Source organism: Emydura macquarii, unplaced genomic scaffold (assembly GCF_026122565.2).
Source record: "Emydura macquarii macquarii isolate MOO-44397 ecotype Brisbane River unplaced genomic scaffold, CSIRO-AGI_Emac_v2 contig_561, whole genome shotgun sequence".
Classification (NCBI taxonomy): Eukaryota; Metazoa; Chordata; order Testudines; family Chelidae; genus Emydura; species Emydura macquarii.
In genome coordinates this window covers 4519910-4532952 of record NW_027130698.1, presented here as the reverse complement: position 1 = coordinate 4532952, position 13043 = coordinate 4519910, and the positions used below count along the sequence as shown (strand labels likewise).

At 40.0% G+C, this 13043-nt stretch overlaps 1 protein-coding gene across 1 annotated transcript in view; it reads left to right on the top strand.

Moving 5' to 3' along the window:
- WTIP (WT1 interacting protein) overlaps window positions 1-11856 on the top strand; it is a 105722-nt gene extending 93866 nt beyond the window's left edge. Inside the window, exons 7-8 of the mRNA XM_067540073.1 lie at window positions 3619-3687; window positions 7350-11856. Coding sequence (XP_067396174.1) covers window positions 3619-3687; window positions 7350-7502 — 222 coding nt within the window. The 3' untranslated portion in view covers window positions 7503-11856. The remainder of the gene's footprint in view (window positions 1-3618; window positions 3688-7349) is intronic.
- Window positions 11857-13043: the final 1187 nt, after the last annotated feature.

Below are 13043 nucleotides of genomic sequence, written 5' to 3'. Positions count from 1 at the left end.
ATGGTAATGGGTGTCACAGACCTTGCATTAGTTTCACCCTGCTGCACAGAGCAGGGAAGATGCAAGCTAACTACAGGAAAGAGGTCTTCTTATCAAACCAGGCAAAGTGAGGAGTTCTGAGATTTGACCTTTCATTTCCAATAAACCCACTAGCATGTACTGTTTACTTGATGTGGGCTTGTTTTTCCAAAGTTACACATTACACCTCAAGTCATTTGTTATAGGTCTCCCTGCCAGCAGTTACAATGATACCAGAACTAACTGGCTGGTATCTTGGGGCTCAGTCCTGCAAGGTGCCTCCCAGGTAGTGCTGGTTCCTCCAATTCCATGGAACTTCATGGAAATTGGGAGTGCTCAGTACATTGCAACTGCAGCTTTTTGGAAGCTGCTGGTGTTTCAAACCCAACATGTGTATGAATTGTATAGCGCCTCATTCTACCACACTTACCCATATCAAGTAGCACCTTACTCTGTGACTAATCCTATTGATTGCAAGAGGATACTATGCAACATGAATACAGGTGGCAGAATCAAGCCAATAAATGATCATATGACAGCAAGACTGAACAGAGCAAAGCCAAAGTTCAGATTATTTAAATTGCCTTGACAAACAGTTGAATACTTTGGAATTTGATCCCACTTATGTGTTTATCTTAGCTGGAAGTGGCACTTTGGCACAGAGAGACATTTGTATGTGAAGAGAGGATCGGGTCACACACATACCTTCTTATTTTCCTGTCTGCATGTGACCCTAACGCATGCCCTTCTTAGGCCTGGTCTGCACTAGAGATATTTGTCAACCAAAGTCATCTTTGGCCGACAAAACAGAGGTGGTGTACACGCTGCCATCAACCTGCCAGTGCAACTGCCCTGTTTTTTTGACAAAATAAAACCACATCAGTGGGAGGTGTAGGGCTAATGTCGACTTAGTTACGGCGAAGCAGTGTCAATGTAAACATTGCTTCCCCTTACATCGGCTCTGGGGCTGTCATTCTTGCCAATTTCATCACTCTGTTGGAAGCTCTGGGCTGGGTGAAGGGCAGGAAGCCCAGGCACTTCTCCACCGGCTCTCACAGGAAGCCGTGAAATTGACAAGGATGCCCGGTTCTGGTGAAGAGCAGGGAGCGGGGAGGAGAGAAGCCCCAGGCGGCTTTCCCTGGTTCCCGGCTGGAAAAGGGTCGGGGCGGCAGCTCGTGGGGAACCTGTGGGGAGACTGACCTCTCAGCTCCCCACATTGCCCCTTTTAGGTCAGTGGAAGTGCACACTCCATCGACCCAAGGAGGGAAGTGTGGACATCAGCCACCGCTGTAATTACGCTGTAAGTGTAGACAAGGCCTTAGTGACATGAAAATGGAATAGAACCAGCAGCACTTTATCACCCTAGGGACAGTGACTGGTTAGACCAAGGTTGTAGTCAAGGGCCTGACAGTTCTCCTTCTACACATACAGACTTCCTGGGGCACGTTCCGTGTTTCCAGAATAATAGTACACTTCGCTGAGGCCACATCATGTGCATCCCATAAGCCATTGCATCTGCCATGCACAAAGTGGAATATGACATGCCACATTACTACATTTCTGCGCCTCTTCCAATGCACATGAGGTATAAGCCACAATTTTGCCCATACTGCTTCAATTAGATGCCTGTATTTCTCATACTTGAACTGTTTTTAAAGGGCATGCTAGCACAGGCTCCTCAGATTACGTGTTCTCTTTATTCTCCTCTATTTCCCTACATTTTGCATATTACATAATAACCCTTCCCCTAAAAGCTTGGCCCATTCTACCTCATCCTCTGACTTAGCTGGCAGTTAACAAGACTTGCAGCAAACCTCCAAGCAGATTATATGCTGTTTCCCAAGGAGGGCATATGTGTTAGTTCAAGTCTGGCAGTTCAGGTAATAACTTGCCTGCCGCTCCTTTCAGGTATAGCCTGCGTCACATCTGATGCTCTAAGCACACATGGAACTAGAAACAATTCAAGGCAAAATTTTAAACAATTAATTTTCAGTGGCTCAGAAAAGGAGTCTGTATGGTTACCTGTAACATACGTGCTGCTTTACAGGGTCTGGGTTTAAGCCATGAATTGTACATCTGCTTCACACATGCACTACTGCATGTGCACCCATTGGCCAAGATATTGCCCATGCACACATATCTGATAGTGTGTCCCATGTGAGTATGCAAATCTCCAGCTGGTGGTGCACACAAGCTAATGTGTGTGCAGTTCTTGGTGGAAAGTCAAGCCCAAAGGGGCTGTAACAAACAAACTGCTTAATAAATAGTAGTGTTCCAAACCCTGGATTCCCTTTGAAAATGGCTCATTTTCAGGGAGAGTCCTAGGAACTTGTGTATCTGAAGATCAGAATTTGGCCCATGGTTCACATCAATGATTTAGATAATGGCACAGAGAGCACACCTATTGAGTTTGTGAATGATACCAAGCTGGGAGGGGTTGCAAGTACTTTGGAGGATAGGATTAAAATTCAAAATGATCTGCACAAACTGGAGAAATGGTCTGAAGCAAATAGGATGAAATTCAATAAGGACAAATCCAAAGTACTTTACTTGGGAAGGAACAATCAGTTGTTGGGAAATGACTACCTACAAAGGAGTACAAAAGGAAAGGGATCTGGGGGTCATAGTGGATCACAGTCTAAATATGAGTCAACAATGTAATACTGTTGCAAAAAAAGCAAACATCATTCTGGGATGTATTAGCCAGAATGTTGTAAGCAAGACACGAGAAGTAATTCTTCCGCTCTACTCCACACTAATGAGGCCTCAGCTGGAGTACTATGTCCAGTTCTGGGTGCCACGTTTCAGGAAAGATGTGGACAAATTGGAGAAAGTCCAGAGAAGAGCAACAAAAATGATGAAAGGTCTAGAAAACAGGACCTACGAGGGAAGATTGGAAAAACTGGGTTTGTTTAGTCTGGAGAACAGAAGACTGAGGAGGGACATGATAACAGTTTTTAAATACATAAAAGGTTGCTACAGGAAGGAGGAAGAAAAATTGTTCTCCTTAACCTCTTAGGATAGGACAAGAAGCAATGGGCTTAAATTGCAGCAAGGGCAATTTAGGTTGGACATTAGGAAAAACTTCCCAACTATCAGGGTAGTTAAGCATTGGAATAAATTGCTTTGGGAGGTTGTGGAATCTCCATCATTGGAGATTTTTAAGAGCAGGTTAGACAAACATCTATCAGGGATGGTCTACTCTAGATAATACTTAGTCCTGCCTTCAGTGCAGGGAACTGGACTAGAAGACTTCTCGAGGTCCCTTCCAGTCCTATGATTTTATGGATAGCTGCCAATGACCTCAAAGGGAGCTGCACATGTGCCTCTGAGGTCTCTAAATGGGAGGCTCTTAGAGATCCAGGATACCCACCCTGCCAGTATGGTACAAACAGTAAACAAAAGATAGAGAATTGTACACAGTGGGGACAGGTGCTGCTGCCAGTGGTCAGGGACACCTGCTCACTCTAGGAGATGAATGAAGAAAGATTCTCACAAGTGAAAATGCAGCTTTCCAAGACCATTGCTCATGCTCTACATAGAAAATTGACAAAATGCCACCTACATTCCTGGTCTGATTTTCAGTCTTTCCCAAATCAGGGCTCCGAGGAGACCATTCGAGTGGTGTCAATGGACAGAGATTACCACGTGGAATGTTATCACTGTGAGGTAAGCCTGCAGCATCTCTCCATTGCCCCTGTGCTACGGCTGTACTGGTAAATGGTTACCTGTGGTTAGATTCCTTACCTTGACCCAAGACACGTTGTCTCTAGCTTCTGCCCTGCCACTGAGTTGGATCAAGGCAAGATCTGGTCTCTAGAGGCAGAGGATGCCTGAGTGTAACAGTGAATCACCGGCTGGCCTTTAGATAGGGGTGTGGTCCACAGTGAGTAATGCCAGCCAGCTGTCTGCTAGCATGGCCTGTCTTACTTGGCACTAAGAGCAAAGAGGCGGTAGTGGGAGGAAGATAAGAACTCTTCAGGGGAGTTTGTTAGGAACAGATTTATGAGTGAGAAAGGAAAGCTAAGCTGGGAATTTCTGTGAGTCAGTCCACCCCAGTTGTCTCTCTCAGATGGGCAATCCATCCATTTCGGTTAATATTTTAATAAAATAATTTTTTTAATCAATCATAGAAAATCTCAACATCTCAGAGAGCTCGACTCTTTTCCCATCTAATGCTTTGTGTGGATTCCCCTGAGATAAGATGGTAGCTCCTTCCCCCCGTCCGTCTCAGCCTATTGACTTTATATTAGAATGTCCCAATGAGGATTTATTTTCTGTTCTGTTTCATTATTCAGTTCACCGTCTCCCTCCAGTTTGAGGCAAATCAGCCGCCCCGGCTTTCACCCAGGATGGCAAACTGCATTATGTGCATAGATAGTTAGACATTTGCCTGACATGGGCATACACAAATATTGGACAAGAAAAGCTGTGGGCTCAGTTTTACAGGCTGGACTTGGGCTTTTTTGAAAATGGAGCCATTAAAATAGTATATTTCAGCTGCCAAGGTTTCCAAAAGTGACTAGTTATTTTGGGGTGATATCAGGTTGAGGGACCTTAAAGGTGCTTGGTTTCCAGAAGTGCTGAGCATCTGCTTCTGAAAACCCTTTCAGATGTTACACATTAGGCACCCAAACTCACTAGTTCCTTTGGAAAGCCTTCTAACTCAGCAAGAATTAAATGTTCACTCAAGAAAAGTGACATGTAAAAGGAATTTTAATAGTGTCTGTGTTGTAAACCAAACAGCAGATTGTAAATCAGTAGGGCCCCTTTTAAAACTAAAATTCATTAAGAGGGCAGGCCTTTTTAGGGCAATGTTGTATGTTTGTGCAGCAAGACGGGAGGGGGAAAAAGAGGTGGGGGGCAAGACGTTATTAGCATTTGGCATTTCTTTAGTGAATCCCAAGTTGTTAAAGCTCTAAACAAGGGACTGAACTAACAGCACTGGCAGTGGATAGCATGCCTGCTGGCATGACTGCAATCCAATTCAGTGCTTGGCTAGCAATTAACAGGCCTGAGCCCAGACTCTTATGTCTCACTCATGGTTAATTTCATTCTCAGACCCCCTCTGTCAGATCTGCCATTCTGCCCACTTTTATGAGCCTGCTATCTAGTCTGTCATGATTCTAATTGAAGCTCTGAGCCTGATGGTCCAAAAATAATTTTACCTACTGTGGGGAACATTTGTCACATGGGGAGTCTACAGGAGGAAGGGAAGGGCTGCCATATTCCAGCTACTGTGATTTCTTTACAAGGAAGGGTCATGCATTGAAAAAAGGACTCCATAGTTTTAACTTCCTACCAAATTAAATGGGAAAGAATTTGTGTGATTCATTGATAAACTGTGACGGAAGTCATAAAATCTCAAGTTCCTTCTTGTTACCTCTGATAAATTAAGTGAGGAAATATAATATCTGGCAAAAAAAAATAACCCAAAAACAAAACAAACAAGATTTCCAACAATGATCTTCAACCTTTACCAAATTGTTCTCCTATGTTACTGAAATCTTTTAAGTTATGGGTATAAAGTTATTAACTAAATATATTTTACTGAGCTATCTGAAATGTCTGAATAATAAAAGGTCCCTCAACTTTCGTAAAATGCTGCTTCGTTGCCTGAAAGCACATTTTAACACCTTCATCTTTCTTACATTTGCACTGTAGAAATTTGACAAGATTTGAGAATTTTAACATACGATAAGTTAAGAAACAGATCACCTTTCAAATATGATTGAACAAACTTTGCCTCATCTTTCATATTAAAAATATCAGGAACACTTAAAATTATCTAGTTGCCTAAGTTGTTCAACTACGATTCAACCCCAGCGTTGTCTCTCCAACTTCTTCATCAGGATTACTTAGAAACCAGAATTTCTATGTACTCCCCATGCTCTTTCCAGCTCCTGGAATCCAAATGTAAAACCTCCATGATTTGCCTGACCTCAACTGGATAAATAACAAGACTGCTCTGAAAGCAGGCACTTCCCTGCTGCAGCACACAGAATTGTCACCAGGAGGATTCTTGTTCTGCTTGGGTTATTTTCATTCTGTCACTCTGCACTTGTCTGAGTTCAGCCACTGTTGGCTGAAATTTTTTGCCATTCTATGGCGATATTTTAGTACCCCTGGATGATTTTAATAAAGAGTACATAAATAAGTCTCATATTTCATGCAAGCCCATTAGAATTTCAGTGGGAAAAAGTTGCCTGGTTTTTAAAAGTTGCTTTTAAAATACAGCATCTTTACTTGATCTAATCTAAATTAACCTGAGAAATGTACCGTAGAAAGGAAAGAGACCTACTTAATGAGAGGCGTGAACAGGAACACAAGAGCTGAAGCCCACTGAATTTTGCAACTTACCTCATATCTGTGAGAGGTGTCCAAACCAGACCACCACATTTGACCCCCACCCCAATCTTAGAGGAAGTCCAATTCTGCATCACGATCCAGAGTCCCTGGCTTCTCTCTCACCCCAGTGATGTTCTTTCTCTTGGTCTTCTCTCCTTCTCCAACCATCTGTGCTCTGCCTCAATCCATGCCCAATTTCTTTCCGCTTCTCTGACTAGCTCCACATTTAAGATATCAGCATGGGCTGTGTTACTGTGTGACTAGCAGGGACCCTCGTTTTCAGTGATAAAAATCCCCAAAATTCTCTGATTAAAAAAACAAAACAAAACATTAAAAATCTGTGGTTTTCCTTAGTTAAAATGAAACACTGAACTTTAGTTTCCCTAGTCACAATGAATATAGGTATCAGTTGAACACAATGTTTTATTGATATACAGTGGAACCCCGTTTATCCAAGCCTCCGTTATCCAGCTCTCCATATTATCTAAACCGGGGCTTGGGCTGATGGCTGAAGCCCGAGCCCCGCCACGCAGGTGTCGGGAGGTCATCCCCGGCTCAGTTAATATGGAGAGCCGGATAATGGAGGCTCGGCTAAACAGTGTTCTACTGTATATATTTATATTTTTTCACAAAATGTAAAAACTAAAAAAGATTCTCTGTAAAAATGCAAATTCTGCATTTTTCCATGGCAAATGGCTTTCTAGAATGATTAGGTGATTAGTCTGATCTTTGTCATGGTTGGACTGACAAGGTGGACTGAAGAAAATAAATGCAGGAGTCAGCCTGCAGGGAAGATATGCCACAAATTGCATAAGTTTCATGTTCCCTTAGATTTCAGTGACATCACTCTTAATTTAATGCATTATAGTCAATGGTCAAATAGTCCTGAGATTGCTGCCGTTAACACAAAAGAGAGAACAAGAGAAGCTTCAGAGGCTCATTAGTTACTAGCTAACTTGTGGATGTGTGTTTGTTTCTCTTAGGACTGTGGTCTCCAGCTCAACGATGAAGAAGGCCATCGTTGCTATCCTTTAGAGGGCCACCTACTCTGTCATGGCTGTCATATTAGGCGCCTCAATATCAAAGTGCCACCACATCCACCACCCAACTACCCAATGCATGTTACAGAACTCTGAAAGACACTTTCTATAGCAATAAATCATTAGAAAGAGAAGATGGAAGAGCTAAAAATGACTTTTCAGTTTTTAAAGATGAAATTCCTCTAATAAGCATCTAAACCAGCAGTAATTTATTTTTTTAAATCATGTGAGAGGGCCTCTATGATCATGTACATGTTTCCATTTATCTTCAGCATTTTCACTGAGACACAGCTTACTCGAAAAAAAATTATGCACCAACTGTAAGCAGCAACATTTCTCAATACAATGGTATGAAATGCTCTGTTCTACACTCCTTGTTCACTTCACTCCATTGGGAGTTTTGCCTAAGTAAGGAGTGTAGAATTAATCCCCAAAAGTTAGCAACGTACATATCACAGCAAACGTGATAAGATAAATGCTAGCATTTTAGCTAGTTCCATAACATCCTGGTTTTAGAGAGTAAACATTCTTACATTTTTGGAATACTTTTAGATTCCCAGCAGTAGTTAATAGGAAGTAAAGTAAATATATTTTTAGTAATGAAAATCTTCAAACGTGGTTTAATTGATGGTATTCAAGCCTATGAAAGGCTTTGGGCTGGTGTCTTTTCCATCCTATTTGATATCACAGTGATCCAACAGAGTATTTAACCTTCAGTAGAAACAGGGCAGGTATCTTCTAGAGGAAGCACGTTAGAGAAGAATGTGTCCATTAAAAAAGTAAAGATTCTTACATAGAGGTTTATTGCATATGAAGAAACTTCTGGCTCTGCAAAATAACTTGCCACTTACATGCTTGTTTTTTTGTAGCTTGTAGTGGCACAAGACTAGCCATGGTTTTAAAAGCATTTGTCATATTCTTCTGGTGATTTGGCACTTACTAAGCAATCCATCTTTTACATCTATTTTTGTTATTAGGTTTAGCAGCCCTTTTGGCTATGCAAAGGGACACGTCTATGTCTCTTTACTACTTGTTTTATACAAGACTTCATTTGTTACAAACTGCTTTGCAATTTTTTGTTGTTACATTTTAAAAATGGGCAGCAGTTTTGTATTATTTTTTCAGTTTGATGTGTTCCTTTCCAGAGGTAATTTTGAATGATTACAGTGATCATCTTCATTTGAAAACCAAGCACGATTTAGTAGAAATCATAATTTAGCGGTTCAGACAATTGAAACAGAAATTGGTATTTTATAACAAGTATTAGATGTACATAGAATGTACACACTTTCATCTTTTACAATAACCTCAGAACTCTGGGGCAATATATATCTTCCATATAGGAAGTTAGAATTTTTTTAATGTTTGTTTTCTACTGTGTGTTGATGATTTACATGCAAATCACACATCTGTATGTTTAAATAACAATTCCATGTATTCTCATGAGAATTGATCTACACTTTTCTGAAATTATTTTATAGTTTGAAATATGTCCATCACTCCCTTCCTTAAATATATTTTAATGACAAAATACTTTTACTGTGAATTTGGTGGAAATATCAGGCCAGATTTTTCAGCACGTGAAAATAGACAGAACTGCAGTGACTTCAACGGAACTATACAGATTTACAGCACCTGAGAATTTGGCCCATCAGTTTTAGGATTGTCACGTTAAGTTTCATCAAATTAATTAATTAATGAAATAGCTATTATTTGGCAACACCATTGAAGTGTAGTATCTAAAGGCTCCATTGATGCATTAAGGCAATTCAGGGTATGGTTGAAAAGCACAAGGAGCAACCAATGGGCTCTGATTCCTGAATGGAATAATTAACTCATGAGATTCTCACTCCCTTTTATAGAGCTTTTTGATATTCCAGAAGATCTTTACTGTAAAAAAACAGAAACAAAAAAAACCCATCCTTTGATGCTGGGAAGAGATAAATGCAATACTTCAGAAACTTCTGCTAAATTGTCTGGTTGGCAAAGATTAATCTGCCCTTCTGAATGCTCCTCAGTGAGCCCAACGCATAGAGAGCCCTGCACGGATACAAAATTTGTATCTGCATCTGATCCATAGATGCAGATATCTGCAGATATGAAGCAGATATCCGTGGATTTGCAGGGCTTTACCAATGTGCTATAATCGGTCATTTTATAATTGATAACTGGCTTAGTTAATGTGAAAGCCATGTTTTGGAGCACTGCTAATGCTGTAAGTAACCTCTTCCTACAGCGGTTGAGGTAATGGTTCTGATTTTCAGACAAATGAGAAGTGAGGCCCATGCCCAGCTTCTTGCATTTATTTGCACTCCCTTTGTGGGCACAGTTACTTTGATGGCATGCACAAAGATGACCAGTAAATATTGGCTCGGGCCTCTCATTCCTGAAACCAGCTTACCCATAAAAGGTAAAAATTGACCTTCTCACAAACCTGACAATTGAAGTAACTTGAGGAATTTGCATAATATTGAAAATATCAAATTGAGGGTGTCAAAGATTCAAGATAAATATTTTGTATTAGTCACAGCATAATACTTTTCCATTTCACAAAACACTTCTCCATTTCACGAAACAGCTTTGAGTCATATTTTGCTTCAAGGCATTTTATTAGCATGTGTTATTGTTAAAAATATAGGTATAAAACCCCCACATTAAGAAAAAAAAATATTAAAACATACAAAAGATTTGGGTCTGTTCACATGAGCAAGCCAACCCAGAACAGTGCTTTCTACTGAAAAGTGCATTTGCTCCAGGAGACTGGGAGCTAGAACTTCATAGAACCATAGAAAACAGAGATGAAAGAGACTAAGTAAGTCATTTAGGCCATCCCTCTGCCACTATATTAGCTAGTGCTGGGCCTATTGTAGTGGCAAGTTTGTAAGTTTTCACTCCTGCATTGCTTTTCAGTGGACAGCACAGTGTCTAACATGTACATACAATATTTCTCTGAAAACTATCATACTTTAGAACAGAATAATACTGAATTTCACATTTTAATTTTTCAGTTCTTTCTAGTACTACTCAGTTCCAATATGTGTTAAGTATCTTCATGGAAAAATGTTGAAAAATTATGTTTCAATATAGAAAGAGCAGTTTGTTTAAAACTAGAAAGCAGCAGTTGTTCCAGTATTTTCTATAGACAGGGGCATTCTATTAAAATGGCATAAATTACAGCTGGCTTTGAGAGAGATAAGGTGAAGGAGGTAATATCTTTTATTGGACCAACTTTTGGTGGTGAAAGAGACAGGCTTTCAAGCTACACAAAGCTCTTCTTCAGGTCAGCTGGCTTTTACACCGTTAACATAAGAGCTGGAGTATAATTGGTATAATTCACCAATTATTAAGGAAGAACAAGGGGAAAGCAATAAGCAGATCTAAAATGACATGCTGTACAATTTAGTATTAGTGACGGTTCCTGTGCATTTTAGCTCCTGTCTGGGGAATTGTATAAATTAAAGCTTCTTATGCTTTGCTTAGGGAGTATTCTTTGTCAGTCAGTTCAACACAGATGTAAATTTCCCAGTATTCATTTTGTAAGATGATTATTTATTGGAAACCTTTTCTGTGTTCTGTACTTTCAGAATATTTCCATAAAGTTACAGCATTTTACAACTTGTTCTCATTTGCATCATGAGAACTCAGGAATAAACCTTTCATATTTAATTTTTGTGGAAGACTGCTACAGTGTCCCAAAAGGATGTGGCCATTTTAGGAGATTCACAGAGTCCCTAGTGCACTGGAAGATAAGTTCCAAAGAAAAGACCAAAATAATAATAATTTGGGGGAAGAAGGAGGGGGAGGGGAATCTCAGATAATTGAGCTTTTGAAAAGGTTTTTTTTTGTGTGTGTATATTTTGTAAAGTGGGGCTTCAAAAGTAAAGTGTGGATGGAGGAGCTCTTTAAGACAAGAAATTCCAGAACAGTTAAGTAAACCAAAGCTCTAAAGGAGGCACACAAAAGCTGCTTTCTTATGTTTCAAGAAAAGTTTAAAAGTTTGCAATTCATCATGTAACTAATGCCGTAACTAGAGTATATAATTTGACTTAAATTAAGTTTTCCTTTGAGAAATATTTTCATTTTCTTTAAAAGAATATAGTTTTCTTCCAAGAACTTGGACCAACATTGATTTTTATTTTGTAGGAAATATATAAATGCCCTGTTTGTATATCATGTAACTAGTTTACATGCTGAAAATATACATTAGTTTAACTATTTTTGTATATATCCTTGTAAAACTTCTAAATGTGCTTCTCTGTCTTTTAGTCCCTAGAATGACTTGTGGTTTTTATGTTTCAGTGTTTGATTCCCTTGATTGTTGAAGAAAAAGATTGGGAAATGTAGATTTATTTATCTAAAGAAGAAGCTACTTGCTATCATCCTAAGTTATTTAATATTAAAAGTCAGAAGTTTCATTTAACCTTAGATGTTATAATCTGCTTTTTTCAATAAAGACATTTTGTAGTTATCTTTGATTTTGTTATTTGTTGCCTGTAAGTAAGGAGTTTGTTATTCATTTGCCAACAGAAATGCCAACTGATATTAACTGACTACAGCTGTATTCATTAAAGTGTTTGGGTTTTTTTAAGTGCAAGTGTTAATAATTAAGATCTAAAATATGATCATAGCTAACAATTTGCAGCTCCACTTAGAAGAGAATTTAGCAATTCTGGCAATTTGTAATTAAACCTGAAGCAGTCTAGCTATTTCAGGTCTATAGCATTCAGTGTAGACGAACACTTCCTTCTCAGAACACCTATTGTTTCACAATGCACACACATTCCATCAGAGGGGTACTAGCCTGGCTGGTAATCCTGCAAAGGCTATGCAGGATAGGGACCCAGGTTTGGGTAGGTCTCTGTATTTCACTGATGAAAATCACATTGCCAGTTACTTTGTTTTATTGGCATTTCAATGGGTTTTAATGTTAGCTGCTTACATTGGCACGTTGGTTGTGTTTTATCTATTTATTTATTTAATGTTTTTGCTACTCTTTCTATACTGTCTCTCTCCCTTGCTCCATCTTCCCACGGGCAAGTGAGCAGGACTCTATTTTGTCACATTTGCCTGTGGCAGATAAAGGTCCCTCCTTTCCCCCTCTCTCCTCTTTGGATATTTCACCCCTTGTAATCGTCAGATCATGATTTTTAATTCCCGAGTCTCCTCCTCTCCAGGCTATTAGTGCCTTACTGAAGCCTTCCTACCCAGGAAGCCTCTTCAAAAGCTAGTGCTGCTGTTGGCCGAATGGTATGCGCCACTACTATCAGGATCTTGAGCTCTTCCAGCCTTCAGCATGGGACAGGAGGACATAGGACATACACAGTGTCATCAAAGCTAGCTAGAGTAACAATAGCATTGAAGCTGTGGCAACATTGGCAGCTGTAGGGGCTAGCCCTGCCCACCTTGGACCCTGGGTACATACTCAAGCAGCTGACATCTGTGCTGATGCAGCTTCACTGCTATTGTTTTTTCAAGCTAACTCAAAGCTAGCTCTGATGTGTCTACGCATGCTGCATTCACACCTCACAATTGTGGTGTAGACATGCACAGATTGTGGGATGAGAGCTTGGATAAATCAAGACTGCTGCAGCTGGGAACTAAATTGGCAGTGAAGTGACAGGTGCCAGTGTCTGCACC